The 22,378-nt window shown below is 38.0% G+C and overlaps 1 protein-coding gene across 2 annotated transcripts in view; it reads right to left on the bottom strand.

Moving 5' to 3' along the window:
• SSBP2 (single stranded DNA binding protein 2) overlaps positions 1-22,378 on the bottom strand; it is a 175,869-nt gene that overhangs the window by 43,289 nt on the left and 110,202 nt on the right. Inside the window, exon 5 of one of the 2 annotated variants that reach the window (XM_084304808.1) lies at positions 12,470-12,559. The exons of the other annotated variant lie outside the window; for it this stretch is intronic. Coding sequence (XP_084160934.1) covers positions 12,470-12,559 — 90 coding nt within the window. The remainder of the gene's footprint in view (positions 1-12,469; positions 12,560-22,378) is intronic. 2 annotated transcript variants of the gene reach the window in all.

Below are 22,378 nucleotides of genomic sequence, written 5' to 3' on the forward strand. Positions count from 1 at the left end.
TGAAGCATCAGACACCAGTCTCACAGCCCACATTCTGATTCTGATATTCAGGAAGAAAGATTTCAGAAAAAAATATCCACAGGGAAGTTGATGACATAAATGCATAGAAGCCAGCATGTTTCCATGCCAATTGTATAATTCTTCCTGCATCTTCCTTTTGTTGTTTATGTGACTCTACAATATGATGCATTTTAGTTTTCATGTACTTACGACTAGGGAATAAATGATCTTAAAAGATGGTACTGCAGGTTTCAAGAAATCTGCTTGTTTAAATTTACTTCCCTTCCAAAAATTAGGAATATAATTTGCTTCCAAATATGGCTAAGCTGTTTTTTTTTTTTTTTTTTTTTTTTTTGCATTGACATTTGTTATCCTTTTTACTCAAACTGTTATATTTATCAACCACATATTATTCCACATAAATTGCAAATTTTTCAATAATCCACATTCAAATAAGTAATCCGCAGTATTGCTCACATTTCAATTCCTATTTCTAGATTAATGAGATTGAATTTACCATAAATATCTGTATCTGTTCCAATATATGCATATTATATGATATCCTATGCTTTGTTACATTGCATAGTACAATTTCACATACTAAACAAACACACATCAGGAAAACAAGTAAACGTAGTTCAAGAGGAATTACTGCAGTTACTGGGCATGAGTGATGCTGGGGTTGCACACATCTGCTAACAGTAAAAATACCAAGAGACAAAAAGACAGCGAACAAAGCAAGGGCTGTTTCTCTGAGGGGGATAAAATGGAATGAATAATGCTTGAACGGGAGAACCTCGTATACATGGCATGAAAAAAATAAAAATCTTTTTCAGTGAGGGTGGCTTAAAATAACAACACTCCTCTAGAGTCACATTAACATCTTCCCAGCTCGGTGCATTAAAAGGTTTGTTCCAACTTGAAAGAATATGCAGATCTCTGGTCAAAGCAGGATGAAAGGTACATTTTTAAAGCACATCACCAATCTGTTTTAAATAAATGCATTTGAGCCAACTGGATAAAGAGGAGCAGTCATTTAATCCATGTCAGCTGGCCCAAATACGCGCTCTGGGGCTAACTGGTTTGTGGTGGGGCTGCTTGCTGAGTGTGACACACGCCACCCTCAGCAATGGGATGTGCTGGAGGCACCTGGCTGAGGCCTTCCCTCCTGGTGTCAGCACCATGTCTCCACAGGTGAGCGCTCGTACAAGAGGGCTCTTGTGTGTGTTTACACAAACACAGCTGTGTTTACTTCTCTGGGGTGCCTCAGCATGGCACCAGCCAAGCCTGACCAGTGTGTGGTGTCCACGTGGACACCAGGCTGGGCCTGACAGAGGAGTTGGGCTCAAGGCCCTTCCTCTTCCACCATCAAATTGCTGGTGGACAGTGGAGAGGGAGAGGACATGTCTCTAGCCACAGCTCCATCCAGATCTGGAAGAGGATGCCAGCACCGTGCTCCTACTGCAGTTGATAAGACGTAGGAAAGCAGAGGAACATGTACTTGCACCAGGACCTGCAGACAGAGCTCTGCTGGGCTTCCCAAAGCCACCTCTACACGCACGCTTCCAAAATAAAACCAAAACAACAACAACAAAAACCACACACACCAAAACCAAACAAGCAACCAAACAAAAAAACTAACTGGAATCTTCTTGTTAGAACACTATTTCTTTACCTGCACCATCACATTTAGAAAAATCTCCTTAGATTGTGTGTCTCAGCACCATGATTGGCTGGTAGTATTTATTCCTAACTGGAGAACTCCTCTTAAAAAGATAAAAAAGAGCACACCACAAATTAAAAAATACAAGGTGAAAAACACAGTTTTAAGCACTTGGTATGGAAAAAGACTGAAATGGTTTTACTTGGTTTGCGTAATTCAGTCACCATAATCAACACAAACTCTAAATTCTACTCATCACTAGAAACTACAAATGGAATCACAACTATAATTTGTGCCCATGCTATTATAAACTATTTTAATTTAATTGTGCTGTTACTTGATGAGCAGGTATAACAAAAGGGTCCAAGTTACTAGCATCACAATCAGAAAACAGATGTGAATTCTCTTAGAGCTCAAATCCCTTAATATATTAAAAAAAAAAAAAAAAATCAGAAAAATAATTCAATTGCCAGGTTTTGTATTACGTCTCTAAAACTATGATTCATATTCACTTTTTTGGTTTTCAAATTCTGTTCTTGGTTGAAACAACTAACATCATTAAACTATTTATAACATGAAAATAAGACTACTTTATGATTTTATTTAATTTTCTTATTCTGGTATCAGTATTGAAAAAATATTAGTAAGTAACGTTTTAATATATCTCCTTAAGACTCCTGCATTTTATAGAATGATTTAGAGGTACTTTACAACTACCATGCTTAGTAGTATGAGTGCTTCCATTATAAAATATATGGTTTTGTCCTCTTAAAAAGTACGGTAATGAACCATAAAATATGTGTGAAGAATTTATCCAAGTTAGTTTATAATTCATATATTTCATTTATTTAGTTTCCTCTGCATTTTTTGTGGACATCTTCATTGGCAATGACAGTCACCGCAGTGTTTAAGACATTCCTGATTAACACATTTTAATTCCAACCAGAACCATACTAAATTAGCTCTCAAAATGACACACTTGTGCTGGCACAGTCTGCTGATAAGCATAAACATGTAACTTATCCTCTATGAAGCTCAGACAGGCTATCATCAATTCTTAACAGAAATTATTTTCCTATTCAATTGCATTTTACTGTTAATTATACAAACTCTCTTGTCCCTTTTTGCTCTGCAAGAGGCTGATACAGTGTTAGAGGTCTTTGTTTTGTATTTTGCTAAAGTATTTTGGGGCTGAAAGCGGGGTTACATACTGCATATCTTGTAATCTACAAGTATAAATCAAAAGAATTGTTTTCATCTACACTGTTTCAGATAAAATCATGTAAGCTTCTCAGCATAAAGACAGGATGTCTCCCTATGCTGGCCTTTTTTGATGACCATATCCATTTTCATGAGCAGGTTCTTCTCTGTACTTCAGATGAAGATCCCCATAAAAATGGTTTCCGTGTTTTTTATTTTGTACGAGCAGCCTGACGTGGTCTGGCAACATATAAATTGCAACATTAACAGCTTTGATTTAATTCAGAGTACAGACTAATATTAAAAAAATAATAATAAATATAAAAATGAAAAGCTTTCTATGGACCTCTGTTTCTCCACATATAAGATTCCAAAAGTTATAACCAGAACAACACTAGCATTTCAAACAAAATGAATGCCTTATCCCTAGCCAATACATACAGGACTTGTTCTACTATATGAAAGAATACCACAAAACTTTGAATATATAACTTGCACACTCTGCATAGAAAAGTGAGAAGAAAAAAATCCTCTTAAAAATACGTTCCTTTTGTCCCCAGCTAAACATCTCTCTGTGATCTGAGCAGCAGGATCTGCCTCCTGGCTGAGTTACTTCTCCAGAAATTTAAGAAAGTAAATAACACTGATTCTGATGATGGATGATCTTTAGGAATGGTACTGTTATTACATCTATCTGACTTTGTGGGAAGCACCATTATCTTGTGCTCACAAAGACAGCCAGAGAGAGAAAAAGGCTAAATTATGCACATGGTATTTAATGGCAGTTTTGAAAGAAACACATTTTAAAATAGGCTACTAACTATACATTTTAAATCGTGTTAATAGTTTTGACTTCAGTTCTTACTAAACTACAAAAAATAAAATATTCCAAACATGATTTAAGCTAAAACTGAAAGATAAGTATCTCCCTTTTAAAAGAGATAAGCAAACCATGCTTTTTTAATTCAGACATGCACACAGCTCACTGAGCTGGAGACTTCCCTTAAATTCAGTGAACCTTCTAATCACCCCTGACCATGATACACAACTGATTTTTTGGAACTTTGAAAATGAAAAGCTGGTGTTTGTTATTCCTGCTGTTGTTTTTAATAAACAGTATTTTGAAGCTAAATGCATTATCTTCTTCCAACAGTCTAAAACCTAGGCACTTGTGGCTCATATAAAGACTACAACAACCAGACTGCGACAGGAGCTGAATTAACCTCATCAGAAGGAAGCACTACATACAAATAACAATCCCTCCCCTACCTTTAAGTACACTTCAGCAGCAACTAGATGACCAGTTTGGGTGGATGGTCAGCCCCCTTAAATTTGTGACATTTACCCCACGAACAGAGAACTGACATTAAGGGCAAGATGCTAAAAGTTCAGAGCAGACCCCTGAGGTAAATAACTTATGCCTAATTCCCTCCCTCCCCTCCCTACTCCACAGCTAGCAGCGGGTCTGCGGCTGCTTGAAATTGTGCATGTGGACGGGGAGGTGGGGAAGTGTGGGCTCAAAGCTTATTTAGCTACTCAAGCTGAGCAGTTTTAATTTGTTCTAGCAGTTACGAGCAACAAAACCATTTCCACAACTGCAGGATGGAATTATCAAAGCCAGCAGATGTCAGACACCTCTATCTTTTTAGAAGTTGACTTTCTTTCTGGCATTTAGAGAAAATGAACGAACAAGAAGGAACAAGCACAAACTACATGGAGATCTTTTTAGATGTTATACCACACCCACATAGTCTAAGAAATCAAATTAATTTTTTAAATATTTTAAGATGCAATGTGATACTGAGAAGGGCAAAAAGGCACATATCTCAATTCTGCAGAGAGGTAGAGACATATGCATAGTTTCATGCACTGGGGTGGGTGGATACATTTACAAGCATCACAGATTGCAAAGATTTTTTTTTTTTATTTTTTTTTTTTACTAACATCAATTGTATAGACCCATAGGAAAAAAAATCCCATTTAAAATGCACTTTCATATTTTCAAAGCTTTGCAAGGCCTAGCAGAGCTGCTGGCTTCACTCACAACCTATATTTGCAGCTCTGATGATGAGTCATTTGCTTACAGTAATGTATTGCAGTCTGTGACATTTTCCATGCTTCTTCACTCTATCTGCTCTACTCGGGGCCCAATGCTTCAACTTTTCACTTTTTCACCTGCAATTATCTCACTTGTTTCACTGGAGTTTAGGATGGGTGTGAACATGTAGCAAAACTAGCTAATTTTAGTCATGCTCTAGTTCGTTTTTAACTATTTGTATGTTTTAGTTTAAAAAAAAAATGTACAGCAGATTTTGATTTTGCAAGAGAAACTTGAGACTTTCTTTGTGCAACCCTAGTAATAAACAGCTACTTGCTTTCCCAAGTAAAAATAAAGGCCTGCATGTGTCACTTACAGTTTCATTTGTGCCATGGATTTACCAGGAGCTTGAGAATCCATGGTTCAAAATTGAAAATACGAAACAGCTGGTTTGTTCAATCTTTCACCATAGGCCAAGAGAGGGAAGGCTGCAGATTTTGCATCAAGGAGAACATGGATTTCCCAACTACCACCCATACGTTGTTTCACGTGAACAAGTTTATAGTCGTTCTCAGGAAGTTCACGCAGATGGGCAGTGCCACGAAAGTGAGGAAAACACAAAGACCAGCAGTTAAAGATAACTACGTTAACTATGTGTGGCTGGCTGTTTGAAGGAAAATTCAGAGTGGGGATAAAACATAGTCACAGCCTGGAAAACCAGGAGACTACGTGAGGACTGTGATAGGATGGTAGTTGAAACAGTTCAGTGGGGTTTGAAGAGAAACAAGACATTTTTTAATCCATGTAGAAGCACATTATGGTCCTGCAAAGATCAGTCTGAGCAGCATCTGTGTCTTTTAGTTCTAGTCACGTAATTTAGCAGCTGGAATTAGGAATCTTCATTCCTTGCACAAACAACGACCCCTTGGTGGACAATTCACAGCAACAACAGAGCCACTCCAGCACCGCTCTGAATGCATGCCAGAGGATTTCTCCCTCCTCATCTTCCTTGCTGCTGGATGCTCGCTCAAACGAGCAATTTGGGAGGATGCTGTGTGCATCTGGAGGGGCTGACGTGGAGGACTGGGCACCCGGCAGACCCCAGGCCCGCAGTGCCGTTTGCAGGAGACTGGTACCACCCGGGCAGGGTGCCTGCAAGGGCTGTAGGCGGGCTGGCTGGGCGCCCACATGCCTTCCAGTCCGAGCGATGTAGAGGTGCCATCAGCATTTATTTGGAGAGCTCACTGGACACTGACCTCTAAAAAGCTGCAGACGTTTCATAGCCTTACACAGAGGCTTAAAAAAAACACAATTTGATCTTACATATAAATTATTTCCTACTCACATTCTGAAAACCAAAGAGGTGTGTGTTACTCATTTTTAATTCACCAACTTACTTTGGTTATGTTTACTACTTAAATATTTTTTAAATTCATTTTTTAATGGCAAATAGTAATGCTAGGTGGGAAGAGAAATGCAAGAGTTACTTTTTCTCACGTGCCTTACTGTAATAAAGCTCTCCTAAAGCATTAGGTCAGCTCTACTAAAGCACAAGGCTAAAAATAATATTTTAAAATAATATTTATTAAGCTCAGATGAGGAAGAACAACTGCCACTAGATGGCACCACAGCCTTACATTATTTGATGGGTTGGGTTTGTGTTTTTTTTGTTTTTTTTTTTTTTCCTTTATATAAGAGCAATATGTAACATTTGTTTTTCAAACATGGTGTCAACACATTTTTCCTATGCCTATCCAAGTATATCTGCTTATCACAAATCGGTGAATGAAGCAAACTACATGACAATTCCTTTAGAATATATGCACAGTGGAAATTGAGGTTTAGTGGTAAGCTCAACTAGCACAAATATTTACTAGTCGGATGCAAAAAAAAAAAAGTAACTTTTTTAATATATATGTACATGTGAAAAAGTTACAGTCAGTGGTAGATTTTTTTTTTAATCTACCAAATTAAAAAAAGTGAACTTTGAATTATCAAACAACCTGTTTCCTCCACATTTCAGTTAGCACTTGATGAGTTAACTATTCAGCCGTGTCTCTCAGGCGGGTGAAGTACAAAGTCAATATTGTTTTCTGGCTAAGTGCCGTTAAAACAAAAGAAAGGTTCTTTACACAGATGCAGACATAGCAAACTTTTGATCAACCATGTAATAAAAGAGGTGAAGATAACTGGTGTTTAATTAAATACGCATTTAACCGTTTTTCATAATTGTACTGCAAGAGTAAGTAACCTGGGCCAGATCTTCAGCAGTGCTAATTGACACTAACTTGGAGAAATACAATTAATTCCACTGGATTAGAACCTAGAACTCAACATTTAGCTGTGTCAAACCTGGAAGAGTAACTAAAAGGTGAATAAAATCCTACACAGTCAATACTTTTCATGCTGTTTACAAATTGAAACACCACACTTAACACAATCTCAAAAACTTTCCTCTGGCTTCTGTTTATCTGATTAGTAAAGCTGATTACTAACAACAAAGATCAAATACGTATTTTGTGAAAACACAAATGTAATATATCTCAAATATTTGAGCTGATTTAACGATCAATGAAGAGAGAGATGGAAATGGGCCAGCACTTCACTGCATGAGGAGTACTGGTATGCACTTGAATGCAGCTCTCACACTTCAAATGGGCACACAGGCATGTGGCACAGAAGGACTTCAAAATTTCCATGACAACACTTCTAAATGTTCATGCTATTATTTTTTAATGCATACCATACCATAATACAGAACTACAAACCAGGCGTTTTTTCATAGCTCTTTGTCCTCAGGAGTGGAGCGAGGCTAGCACTGAATGCTTTAAAGGTTGTGCTAAGCCTGTATCCAACACAACTTCCAAAAACAACACGTCTGTGCTGCACAGAACCATAGTGGAAAATGTAGTCCCCAGACCAGGAACTGGAAATGTGATAGCATCTCTGAATGCTATGACCTAATCTTTTTTGATCACAAGTGGATTAATTTCCTCACCTTACATGATAACCCATGTAAAACTTTGCTGACATTATATGCATTCTCCAGTATCTGTATCTGAAGGTGAATAATTACTATAATATTATTTCAGTCCTCCAGAAATCCTGCTGTTTCTGTATCAGGCAGGACTCCAAAAACAAGGATGAAGACAAAACTAGGTTGCATTGATATCTGTGGATGGCTACAAGAAGAAACTTAAAGACTAAATTTGGTGCTTAAAAATGGCACAGAAAATGTCATGAATGATTTTATTAATGTAGTAGCTAACTGCTTTCTTCACACCTTAGCTCCCCGCAGGTGGTGGTGTAGAGAGCAACTCTGGCAAATTTATTATCTATTTCCGAGACTTGCACTGGAGTTTGATGAGAATTTCAGACACGTATACAGTCATCTTATCCTTCTGGAACCTAAGACAGCTTTATGATTTCTATTGCCCAAGCAATTCATAATCTTTTAAAAGGATTTTCCCTTATGATATTCCTTTTTATAGGTGGAGACATGTGAAAAAAAAAAAAAAAGAATTGAAATGACACATCTTAGGTTACCCAGTGAAAATGTGGGTACCTGAGAAATGAATCGCACACTTAGTTTAACATAACATCCAGTCCAGCACTCTCACTCCCAACCCTTAACCTTCTCTGAAGCTTCATATTTACGAAAGCAACTTATCAGAAGTGCTGACCCTCCAGACATCCCACTCACAGAATATAGCACTTGACCCTAAGTCCCATTACTTCAGCCTGATACAAAGTCGACTCCAAAATTTCTTTAGGTTCTCCTATTTGGGATTTAAGAATCTTGTACCACAGCACTATTTTCCTCATTCCTTCTGTAGTCCCACATATTCAATCTTGCTGCTCATGAAGCAGGAAGAAATTCAGTTACTGTATAACCCCAGTTTATTTCCAGAGTATTAGCTACTCTAAGTACTGAAGGAAGATGAGGCCCTGCAGGCAAAAAAAATTCATACCCATGACATGAAAAGTTACATTTAAATGCATGCACACCAGTAGGTGAAATAGAAACACATCCTAAATCACATAAACCTGTTGACTTTGCAGATGTATTTTTGACATTTTAAACCACTGTATTAAAACAAAAGGAAGTACAATTGATGGTAACAGCTGTACACAACTCTACCACCTTCCTTCCACTGTATCACCATAAGGTTTTCAGCACTGTAGTGCTCAGCTCTAATCCTAGCCTGAACAGAAATATAAAGCCTAGAGGTACAATGCAGATTCAGCTGCTGTCTTCAAAACTCCACCTCATATGACGAGGCATAAAATTACACAGACTGCTGAGTAATGTCAGCAGTAGTAGCCTACATGCACTCAAAAACTTCACTTTACAAAGAGCAGAACAGTGATTTTAGCTGATTCTCCTTGAGAATCATATCGCTCCCATCTTGATCTGCCAGCACGTGCCATGCCATCGTACTGGATTATTACAGGCACTGGCTGTCAACAGCTTTAGCCTAGCCCAAACCAAACCAAACATTTCCACAGAAGCAACGAAAGGCAGCTTTGTCATCCCAGAATGGTCTTCAAGATAAATTTTAGGTTGCAAAGAAGTTGGATTGTTATCATGTTTCTGTAGTGCACAGTCTTAGTGAACTAAATACTGATGTTAAGAACCAATCTCCCACTGTTTCTATACTCTTCCAACTCTCATAAGAAAACTAAAATTGTTCACTTTCATGGTCTAGAAGCGCGTTGCAGGTCTGAGTGCAAATTCAGTTCCTCCTTTACAGAAGACCATAGAAGTTCATAGAAAAGAGGCTGCAGTTTGCCAGTATTCAAAGACAGATTTAACATTAACATGTTTTCTGTAATTTGGTTTATTCCTGTGGTCTGCCAGGATCAGTGAAATTGCAGAAGAGCATACAGAAACTGATTTTCTGGTTAAAGATGTACTAGGATGCAAGCATCTATGAAGGAAGTAAGTTTGGATGAGCAGTTACTTTCTCTTTCTTGCTTGTCTTTTCACCTGCTTTTTGCAGCAACAGATGATGGTGCTCTTCAATTTTTTTCAAGCTTCACATACACGGCTATGTCTGCCAATATATTTTCTTGTCCTCATATAAGTTGACATTGGTAAGATTCAGCTCGGAAGGAATTACAACCAGATACTAGCTGCTCCTCGACAACACACCCTCCAACCCCACAACACCTTGTCACGGACTGTCTGTACATATCTGCTTTATACACACCTCAGCGTTTCCGCACACTCTTATGTAACTGACTTCATTTTGGCTTAGCTCCCTTTGTTGGGATTGCTCCCAACCACATCAGTGTATCTGCCATCGAACTTATAGTTGTTTTTCTTACTAACATGCAATTTCATTATATACATTCATAAGCAGATGACTACAGTGAAAACTAATAATCTCTTGAAAAATGCTTGTTTTCTTAACTAAGCCATCCAATCAAGGAAAGTACCTCCCTAACATGTAAGGGACTTGTGTCAAGTACTGCATATTACAGAGGCACACGATGGCACAGACCCAACAAGAGGTGCACGGTGAAGCCTGGAGGAGCCCAAACTGGACTGTGCATATCAGCTCTCAGAACCTGCCTTGCAGAAGGTTCTCCAGATGTCCTGCTGAGTTACTACAGCTCTGCTCAATGTCACAAACTATTACATTGAAAATGGATTTTCCTCAGTTTATTTTCAAACCCAGGCCTTGGAAAAAGACAAGGCTGTCAGTGGGGCCTCAGATAGGTTGAAAAAGACCTATCTAAGTTGAAAAAGACCAAAATAGGTTGGAAAAGACCTTCAAATCATCAAGTCCCATCACTGACCTGACCTACTGAGTCCCATCACTAAAACATGGCCTTTAGTACAACGTTCAACCAAATTCAGATGCTGACAGAGAAGAAAAGTTTACTCGTGTTAACCTTAACTTTCTATCACCTTGTCTTTTTACATCTTTAAAGACCTAGAATGGATAGAAGTCTTTTCATGAGTTTAAAGGTTGAAACAAACAAACAAAAACCCACACCCTTCTCCTGCAAAACCTTTAAAATTATTATTCTCTCCTCTCTTCTTCATATAATTGTCCTATCTGTGCCCCTTTCCCTTCCTAAGTGTCCTAAAAGACAACAAAAGAAAAAAAAAAAAAAAAAAAGAAAAAGAAAAAGCATTAAGATTTAATTATTTTGACTTTATGACCAGAGTGGGTGGCTGAAGTAAGAAAAAGTGAAATATTTGCACAATAAGAAAATAAAAAAATATATATATGTTTAAAATATAAAAAATATATATATGTTTAAAAAACTCTACTCCAGCTGCTCAAAACAGGAAAAACAGAAATAAAACAATTAATCACTTCTGCCAACTCCTGAGGATTATGTCACTGGCAACAGTAAGATATTTTATACTTCACTTACACGTATCTTCTCATTCATGCACTAAAAATCACACCTCATTTTTTGCGTTGATCAAGGGAATAACATGCTCATGCCAGAGGCATATCTCTTTAGGTAGGTATCTGTATCACATACACCATTTTTTTCCCTGTCACTATGGAAAAGGAACACCGTACAAATAGTGTTGCCACTCATGAACAGGCCAAAAACACAAAGTAAAGACTGCTGATACCCTACTAATTTTATATAGTTACCATTTGGTTAAAAGAATATAGGGCTGTGAAGTAAATCTAGAGCTGTGAAGTAAAACATTTATCTCTCTCTTTTTTTTTTTCTTCTTCTTTTTTTCCCCCCCTATATGAAATATGCTTTTGACTACATATCTCCAGGAAGACAAAAAGATACTTGTCTCTACCCGGATCTCAACACCTGCTTTTTATGGAACAGAAGATTCCTATCATGATTTTCTCGCCACACCACAATCCTGGAAATTTGAAGAGTTTCCTCCTCATTGTGAGATCAAGTCAGTAAAGTGCAAAACTCTGCTCTTCAGTTATTTAAGAGTGGGAGAGCTGCGTTTGTTGCTACTACTGCACAGCCACAGTCTGACAGAGGGAAGAGAAGCAACAGAGCTTTGGTGAGGTGGAGATGCAAGCTCACTCACAGGAGTGGTCCAGCCTCAGATTACAGTTTTTAGGTTGGCCTTCCAGCAAGCTGCCACTTTGTCCATCATCAGATTCCACACTGTTAGTGTCCAAAGTGCTAACTGGTTATTTCAATTCACTTATGACAAAACTTACTAGAGACAACGCACAGTCTAATCCTTGGCTTGACTCCACTGAGCTAGACATGACCAATAAAGTTCTTAAGTTCCACTGAAATTATAATACTTTATCATAAGAAATTGTCATAAAATTATATTCAAGCATTTTCAGTCTCTACTCATACATTACTACCATTTCTTATCCTGGAAATTCTGAAATCAGCTGTGCTGTACTATTTCAGAAATGGAACAATTGTCAGTCAAAGAAAGCCCTTCCTTTCCACCTATTCACTTTTATTAAAAAATAACTCTCAAGTAATGCACCGTATAGTGAGACGTATTTTATAAACAGGACCTTTTCTACAGACTTTTAAACAGTATTACTGAGGGTTTTCTACCCTAAAAATCCTGTAATCATAATTGTTCTGAATACCTGAAAAAAACCCGGTGGTACAGGACCTACTGGCATGCCATCTCCTGGGGGAATGTTTCCTAGCACTGGACTGGGAGCTGCTGCAGCACTCTGAAAAGAACAAAGGGAAAATAAACCTTTGTCATTGCATGGTAGGCATTAAACCAAAAAAATAAAAATAAAAAAAAAAAAAAGGAAAGAAAGAAAAAAAGCCCCAAAATCTGCTGTAACCAAAATGCAGAAAGTATGTCTCTGGATATGCAATAATGCCATTGCTTCATCTGAAGGTAAAGTAAAATTGTTTAGTGCCTAGTCTTCTTTTATACAAGCATAATAATTTGTTAATATGGCAGGTCTATGTTGAGTGGAGGGATGCTAGAGTTGCACAGATATATACATAGATGTATTGATTAGATAGGCCTTGACTAGATTTTAAGAAATATTTAATCTGTATTTATCCACATATATCTGAATGTAAATGTAACTTGCACACTTTTTCTTGTATTATGTGTATTAACATCTTCATGCATGTACAAAGATATATATGTAGCATAAAGAAACTATTCTATGCAATTTATAAGCAATTTCCAAGCACTTTAAAGATAATTTCAGCAGACTGTAATACTCTTTCAGAATTATATCAAGCTTCAAAACAGGATTCTGTTCAGTACAAGAAGGAAGGAATGTTCACAATTCTGCTGGAAATGTTCATGATTTTACCAACCCCCAAAATAACCACCATGACAAATTAGAAGAATTCAGGTTACATTTTTGGAAGGGAAAAGAAAAAAATGCGTTTCTAAGAAGTGAAGCAGAGGATGAAATTAGTTACCTTTGCAAATCCTTCAGTTGGAATAAGCAAGTAAAGAATGTTGCCTCTGGCAATTTACAAGCAGGAGATCGTCACAAAAAAGGGAAGCCAAACTGTTATTGTTGTCATGTATTGGAACCTCAATTACTTTTAATTTCTAGCAGCCTTCCTTCCTGCAATACGTTTCTGTTATGGCATAAGTCTGAATCACCTATAAAGGCTTGCAATCTTTTGTGAAAGTACTCATGCGCGCACAGTGCAATGAGAGCCGCTCGCAGTCTACTAATGGCCTGCCGATATCTGCCCTACAGAACATGAATGACTTATGTTTATTAACTTATCACTCCGCTGTACGCTCGCGCTTGATATCCAAAAGATGCAGATCTGGAAACTGACTGCATTTCCAGGTGTTTGGCACACTGTCTAGGAAATTAAAGAATAATGCTGGAAAGATCTGGAAACTGGCACAAAGGCGGGCTGACCTTTTTAAACCAAGCAGAAAGGAAATATTCAGTTAATTACCACAGATACTTCGATGGCTTAAACTGCACTTTGGAATCGATGCTTTAACAACTACCAATAACACATCTAGCGTCTAAGCTGCATGTTCTTCTCAAACAAAAGTCTAGGACTCATGAGTAAAATGCAAAGACTTTGGAGATGACTGAAGCCTAGTTTGATGGACCAGAAAACCCTGTGATAGAGGGTCTTACATTGTCTGCAGGACTAGTGCTGAAATAATATATGACTGATGGAGAAAGTCGGCCAGGTGAGCTGGAGGTAGCAAAGACATTTGGAGGCTGCCATAAACCAACTAAACCAGCCGATAAAGCTTCAGCAAATGAAGAAGGCTATCCGCTAGCAATTGCCCTCCTTTGGGCACCATCTGATGTTTGTAGGACTGGAGCAAGGTGCTGCTTATGTGCACGGAAAATCACACTACTCCCTGCAGCACCTCCACTACTGCTCTTGGGTCTGTTGCACTCTCTGGCATCCCAGACAGAAGGAAAAGCATGCAGGTGGCCTGAATGCACAGAATCAACTCCCCAAAACAGAAGAGAAAGCTCTATTTGCATTGGTTTGCTTTGGTTTGTTCTGTTTCCTAATCAAAAATTTACTTGTTTGACCTACGCAGGAGGTAACAATGTCAAGTAAAATCTTCAATAGGTGCAGAAACAGTTTGAGTGAAGTATGGCAGATCTTACTTCCACGTTTCTAGATGAAGAATGACAACAGTAGCATCACTGATGGAGAAAATCAATGATGTTAAAAGCCTGAGCATCTTAAAATGTCCGAAATAGCCTGCACTGCAGTCTTTCACTAAGAAGTAGTAGTAGCCCATTAAAGAGGCACAAATAATGATGAATCTTATTATAATACCATCCCTCCTTGCATTCCTTAATAGTTAAAGAAGCCAAAAAAAATGAAATAATGATTTTCCAAAACCAGGGGGAGAAAACAATTAACATTGTAATCGTTAGGGTTTTTGTCAGCCATTAAACCTTCTAACAAGGCTTTACCTAGAATATGCCTGAAGATAACATCTTTCAGGTTGTCTCAGTAGTTATTTTTTAATATAATTTGATTTCTATTTTTTTAATGTGAGGTAGCCATGAGACCAGAGGAATCCAGACTCATTCCTCGGTGAAGCTGGGGGAGCAGCACACAGCTCTCCAGCCGTGGTACAACAGGCATGGAGCAACTCCTCGTCTGCTGAGCTACAGGTGTAGCAATGAAATGCACCTAAGTATTCCTCACACATTTACAGATGTAAATGAAGATACTATGCCCTGAGATGCTGCTGATTCCTGTGGATAAGTCCCAAATTAACACTTTTTTTAGGAGGAGCGATTTTCGTATAACTTTTCTAATGAAGAGAAGTAGAAAGGAGCCTGATGAAGCACAGGAACGAGTCTGGAGATCTTCTGCAGCCTCTGAAGGCCCATTCTGGAGAGCTGCTCACTGGGTGGCCAGAGGATCTGAACAGTGCTAGCACGCCGTGATGTAACAGAGGCTGGCAAAAGGCAATTATTTGTGATGATGGAGGGACAAGAAAAACAAGGTTGTGTGGAGGTAATAACAAAAGTGACCCAGAGTGATTTACTTAATTAATCTCAGTTCTAATGGTTCCTGGAGAAAAAGGTCTAAAGCAGAAGAGAGCCAGCTCTTTGTTTCATGCTAGTTGCTAACGATTAATTTAATTTACTTTACTAACATTGGCCATTTTCTGGTTGTGGACCATGATGTTTCAGGGAGGTACTCTAAGCATTGGTCTTAACTGGCCTGAACTGTCTGAGACTTGATTATCCTGTGTAGTTTACAGACACCTGTGTAAAACCATCTCTTCAATATATTTCTTAGTAGAAGGGAGGACAAAATGAGGCAATGTTTGAGTGGTCATAACACTAGGGCAGTTTTACTGACATTTACAGTGCTGTTTATTATTTGTAAGAATTTAACAGTTATAAGCATTCCATAGTAGTCCTGTCTTTGGTATTAGAGAGATTAAAATTTCTATTTTTTGTTACATAATACTGGGGTTTGTTTTTGTTTTCACATTGTCTCTTTGGGATTTTTTTCCCTGATGCACAATTAAGTCCCAAAACCAGAAATAAAGCATGTTCACTGCTTTAGCTATATTACATTTTCTAGCTTACACTATGTGATGAACATTTTAGGACCTTATGCCAGGTAAATCAATAAACAAACCTGCAACAGCTGCACTGAGATATTCTTATTTATTCTATCCTAATGAATTATTCAGTTCTTCTTCCACAGTCCCACAGCAAACCATGGCTTCCTTTTGCATGCATTACAAGTTGCTCATCATTTATACTTCCATTAGTTTGACATTGTAAATATTTGCAATTTGCTTTCTCCACATTTCATAAAAAGATGAAATAGGAAAATTTAAATGGTCTAGTATTTTTCTATGATAGTTCAGCTCCTTAAAAATAGAATAGTTTATTCTCTTTTGCATCTAATATACTGAATTTATGGCATCTCTTTAGAATTATTAATTAAAATAATTAAAATACTTGAATGAAAATTATTGTGGACATTCACTGTGTTATTCCTACAACCCTGGAGAACGCAAGGCTAGATTATTACATTAAGAAAGTTAAAACTAGTGTCTGATGAGCAGCTTGTAACGCTTTAGGATTGTGTTTACCAACAAAGAAATCACAAAAATAAATAAATAAAATTAAAAGATGTCATTTATTACATATAAAAACTCAGAGAGCAATTTGTAATGCAGAGGTCATCTGCTGAGGCTACCAGAAGGGGTTTGTGGCAGAAGCTCACAGAAGAATTCTGTTTTTGATCAAAGTATTTCACAAAGAAAAGACTTTATCCATTAAAATCCTAATCTGGCTCATTCACTAATATAAAGAAGAAGCCTTAAACAATTAACGAGGCCATTTTCACTTTTAAAGACGTTTCGTTCATCCATTTGTGCACCCAGGCACAATGGTGCTGTCCCACCCTCCGCCGCACCTCCTGTCACATAGCACAGGTGAATGAAATGTGACTGAGGATGCTCTGCCGTCCCCATGGGGTTGAGCAACAACCACCTGCTGATACCTCCCTCCATGTGCAGTCTTACCCCAAATATTAGGGTAAAGGCAGGCGTTCTCTGGAGGGGCACTGCAGTGCCTACCTAGAGCACGGGTTTTTGCTGTACAGCTTCATGCACAGCGGTTGTGACACTCCATTGCATGTAGAAGTGAAGGCAGGACGGGTTACACACGTGAAAGTGAATTAGCATCATCACTATGAAAAGGTAAAATCTGGTAAAATACTGGCGAATCTCAGTACCTCTCACAACTCTGGAGTCTAAGCAGCATTTGCTGAAAATAGAGCATGGGAACTGCTACTTTTCAAATTCATTTGCTGAGACTCTAATCACTTTAATGATAAGCCTGAAAGCTTTCCTTTGATTATTTCAAAATTTCCTATCTGATTTTGAATGAGAGTCAGAAAAGACTGCTGATGTACTATGAACTATTGCAAGTAATGCCAGACATATTAAAGCTTTATTTCCTCTCTCTGGATCCTGCTTCAGAGAGAAGTTAGGACATGGGAATTTTGGCAAGATCTTCAGAAATAATAACACTTAAATCGGTTTCTCTGGAATTCAGAGTTTGCATCAAGAGTGATATTTTCATAAGAAATCTATTGCAGACAAATCCAGAGAACTAGCTGCATTATATATGCAGTATCGTTTTACATTTCATGTAAACCTTAACATGAGAAAGACGTAATTTACTCCTCAAGATTAAGTACTCAAATGTAGATAGAAGTGACACTTAACCTGATGTTAAGGACCATTTTGGTACTGTTACAAATAAAATGATTATTGTTTTATTTTAAAACCACTCAGCTTTCTAACCTAAACGAATTTAGATAAATTATAAGGATATTAATCTGATTTTCTCATACCTGCATATATGCAACCAAAATACGCAGCGACCAGACACAAACACACAAATATTCTGTTGTGGAGATTATTGATACAACCAGTTCCATCAAAACAGCAGCAGAAGCGTTCAGCATTTCAGGTTAGTTTTGTTCCACCCGTGTGATATTAACACAGAGGTAACTTATACACACACCAACAGTGAACACAAACTTCTTTTAAGACTAATGCTGCTACTTCGAAACATGACCTGCCACTTATTTTACACGTTGCTGCTGTGACCACATGGACCAGTGTGAACCCCATATGCAGACCAGGACTCCACAGCTGCTGTGGTGATGATCCTTGGCGAGGGGACCCCAGCGAGCACAGGGCAGCAGCTCTGCACCCCCAGCTTCACGGCTTGACCTCAAGCTGCACACAAACACCACCAGACTGTGCATGGGCTGACGAGAAGGACAACACAGGGAACACAACATCGGCTGCTGCTTGTACAAGGTTTCAGGCATACCGTTGGCAGAGAAAGCAGAAGATGTTTCATTTTTGGTAGAAATCTCCTCGAAGCCCATGCTGAAAACCCCCAATGCTACTAAGTGTAAATAAGACTCTGCTAGTCAGTTGGTAGCTCTGAGATGAACATACAAGCAAGTGCATATGGAAGTCAAATGTCTTCCCAAATCAGTATGGCTTAAGTCATCACATCCAGCGATGCCAATTAAGAGAACTGTAAATAGACACAGGAACAGAAGACACTGGGGCCATCATGTTTAGCTGTGACCAGCCCCTGATGCATCAAAAGAGTAATATGAGCAGCAAAATAATCCAAAAGCCAACTTTCTATTTTTTTCACTCTCTCATATCCTCCTTTTCCCAATGTTTTTTTGCAAGCAGGGCATTCTGGCTGCTGTCTCAGGAAAGCATGGATATGAATAATACACCAAAAATCGAACTACTTATTACCTACTTAAAAGTTACTATCTTTATTATATTTTACCAAGTATTTTTGATGCAAATCTGTAGTCTTCTTTAGGAGAACACTTAGAAAATGTTTTGTTTTGTTTAGTTTTGTTTTAACTGGAGGATAAAGGATAAGTATTTAATACTACTTTTTCAAGTTCATGAATTTAGCGAATGGTAAGAATCACTTTTTTTTTTTTCTGGAAAGACAAATGATTGATAGAAGCAACTCATTTGAAACATCTGAATCACAGGATCGAAATAATTCTTGATGTAGTTTCACTGACACATTTTTGTCTAAAATGCTTAATTTCTGTTTTCTGATAGGAAGGTATTCACATGACAGTAGTAGCTTAAAAAGTGTAACCGTAAGGGTCATAATGCCACTCCTCATAACTCCTCTCTCTTTTTTTTTTTTTTTTTTTTTGGAATTGCAGCTCCTTACAGTTTGATTCAGACTCTGGAACTGCATTTCTATTCACTCCACTTAGTGAACTTCTGTTCACTGCACTTCTGTTCACTCAGTTATGGTGATAAAGAACACATAATGTACTACAGCGATAAGTCTATTAATTTCTATTAATAACCAAGTTAAATAACGGTTGTCAAAATTCTAAAAAATCACATATTATCTTTTTTTTGGGAAAAAAAAGTATTGTGTTTGTCTCAGTTTACTTCAGCAGACCTATTCAGATGGGGACACACCCGTCTGTCTAAAAGATAATTTTTCTCTCCCCACAGGGTAACCCTACCTGCCCACAAAACCTCACTGTGAGCAAGGCTTCCCTATATCTTAAGTGGGATTATAGTTTGTTTTACGATATACCAGTGTCAAATCTGGTGTTTCCACTCTCCTTTGCTAAGATACTGAAATTCTATTACAGAACTGAAAATTGTCTATTCATTTGGAAGTATACTGTTAACAGAAAGGATTTTTACAGAAATATTTGCTATCAATGAAAAAAAGTGTTCCAAACTCTTGTCCAAAGACAACATGTCAATCCTGCCCCTTAGCTACATCTTCTTGGGTTATATATAACACAATTTCCAGGCAAAAAAAAATCTCTAAATTACGGTTATGAAGAAAAGGTATTTTAAAATAATAAAATAACAATATTATTCACTGGAAGTTACTAAAATCAATCCTACATGTAGGTCTCAACAGAATGTTTATTTTTTTTAAATAATAATGTGTGTTTTAAATATTGGAATAGACTAAGGACTATCATGTTTTTGTCTACCCTTTTTCAAAAGTTAACAGAACTAAAGTTAGAAGTTGGATACTTGCCTCTTTATTTATGAAGATACAAAACAATGATAGTAACATTTCAATTACCATTTTCAGACAATTTTCTGCTCAAGTAAGGGCGTGTATCTCAGCTTAATCCCACGAGATGCCTACCCAGGCACAGAACCAAACACCAGCCCACTCTATTGAGGTGACACTGGATAAAAGGCACCGTGACTATTGCAGCTATCACAGGCCGCTGCGTTACGGATGGGCTGAAGGCACACAAGGAAGTGATGCTCTGCTGCTGCAGTTGGAGCCGGGATGCAGTGGCCTTTCAGTGAAAGTGCTCCTTTCCAGAGGTGATGCTTGCAGCCCTTCTGCAGGCTCCCTGCAAACCAAGCCTGCTCCCATCTGCTGGCTTAGCTGCGAATCTCGGGACATGCCACTGCTTTGCTTTGCGCTGCACGGGCTCCACTGAATCCATCCGCTGTACACAATCGGAGCGTTACTGTCACGTATGAAGTTGTTGAAATATGAAACTGCATCATCGTCTTTTCTGAGTATTTTCTCAGTGAGTTTTGGGGTCATGATGATATGACCCCAGAGGAGAGAAATGTTGCTGCACGTCTTCAGAATACACAATTCATCATGGCTAGCTCCCAATGCCATTATTACAAATAATTTTAGATGTTGACCAGTCAAATGGCATCCTCTCCAACATCAACAATAGGTACCGAAAGCTAACTTTCAGAAATACCAGGCTTAGTCCTTCTATTTGAGTAATACCCAAACTAACTATACCTGTGCTTAAGCCATGACATACTACGCAAAAGTTGGCTTAGCACTGCTAAATTTTTAACTTCCGGCTTCAAACTTGCTCCACTGTATTCTCTGTTGATGCTCTACAGAAAATTCACAGTTGGAACAATTGTGCTAGTTAAGCTAGTGTGGCAGGCCTGTTTTACACCCTACCTTTCTCTAGTAATTAAGATGTTTAGCACAGTGTTTTTAAATCGCTTAATTAATGCAATTCTTAAATCCATTTAGTTTTACAATGATTTTAGGATTGTCGTACTTTTGTATTCCTGTCCTCACGACACTGCCCTCCACACCAGTGCTTTCCCATTTTAAGAATATAATCGTTAATAATGACTAAAGTTCCTCTGCCTGTCTCTTTTCTGCAAGTAATGAAACGCAAACGAACAAGCATGCTATGAGCTACTATGTGTTAAAGTATATTGAAAGACTGGCTTTTGAATATGCAATGCAAAGTAGACAGGTCTGGGGTTATTCTTAGGTCACCTGCAAGTGATTCAGCAGTCCTGGAAGTAAGTGCCAACTTCAGCAGAAAAACAACAAATTCAATAATTCCCTGTCTATCCGAACTGGACTTTTGCCTCTATACATAGCTAAGCGCAAAGGAAGGCATGAAGAGGGAAAACAAGCTGCTACTTCAGAAGAAGATGAACTGCAGAGTTTACATCATGAAGAAACCACTGTTTATGTCATTTCTTGAGCACTACTTTGCTCTAGAAATAGTATATTCAGGTGTTCTCGTCTGGGCTTTCATGCCATGAAACCACTCTTCAACAACCATTACTAAAGTACTACCCACAGATAGTCTTTTTCAACAGCTCACTGTCTTTTTCAAGACCATATTGTAAATGTTATTACTTTGTTCTAAAATATGAAAGTGCATGAACTCTACAGATATTTTGACAGAAAAATTTCACAGACTGAACATACTAAAGAAGCCACTTGGGTGTTTTTTGAACATCAGCTCCACTGTTGAGAGTTAGTGGTATGTAACACAGTACATACTTTTTCTTCAGTCTCTAGCCTGAATTTTGTGACTTTGTGAATCACTGGTATTTCTTCGATGCTGAAAAATAAATGCTTTAATTCCATGACAAGCACAGTAATTTTAAGACACTGTGAGTCTGGAATTAAAAAACAAACAAAAACCATGCAATATGATTTCTGTTTTACAGAGATTTTGCTGTTTTTCTTGGGTAAGACAGTTCTATAAACTTCCTGAAGTTAATTTCAAAAGCAGAAATGTCCGCGCAAGGCCAACATTTTCAGGACAATAAAAGGGATTTGAAAATTAAAGATATATGTTGGAATATCTCAATTTAAATGTAACACTGATTAAGGATGTTACAAGTATTTCCCTGCCATGCAAGGCTAACTAGCCCAGCGAGGCACCCTCTGCAACCAGCACAACAAGAAAGCTGCTCTGAGTCATCCTCTGGAGGAGTGGATCTTTTACTAGCAACTAATGAGGACGTGCAGGGAGAGCAGCCCTACTGAGACTGAAGTTCACCTTTCTGAAAATGCTCTATGTATTCAAGCATTTCTGTGTAACTGGCATGCAACGTATGGGGTACAACATTTAAAAGAGTCCACTAGGTAAGATTTCTGAGACACCTGTCTGTAACTTGGGTTTTCAAGCACAGATAGAATGGTTAATTTTCAGTATGCAAGTCAGAAAAAAGCCTTGTGAATTTG

Source organism: Netta rufina (genome assembly GCF_964035555.1).
Source record: "Netta rufina genome assembly, chromosome: Z".
Lineage (NCBI taxonomy): Eukaryota > Metazoa > Chordata > Aves > Anseriformes > Anatidae > Netta > Netta rufina.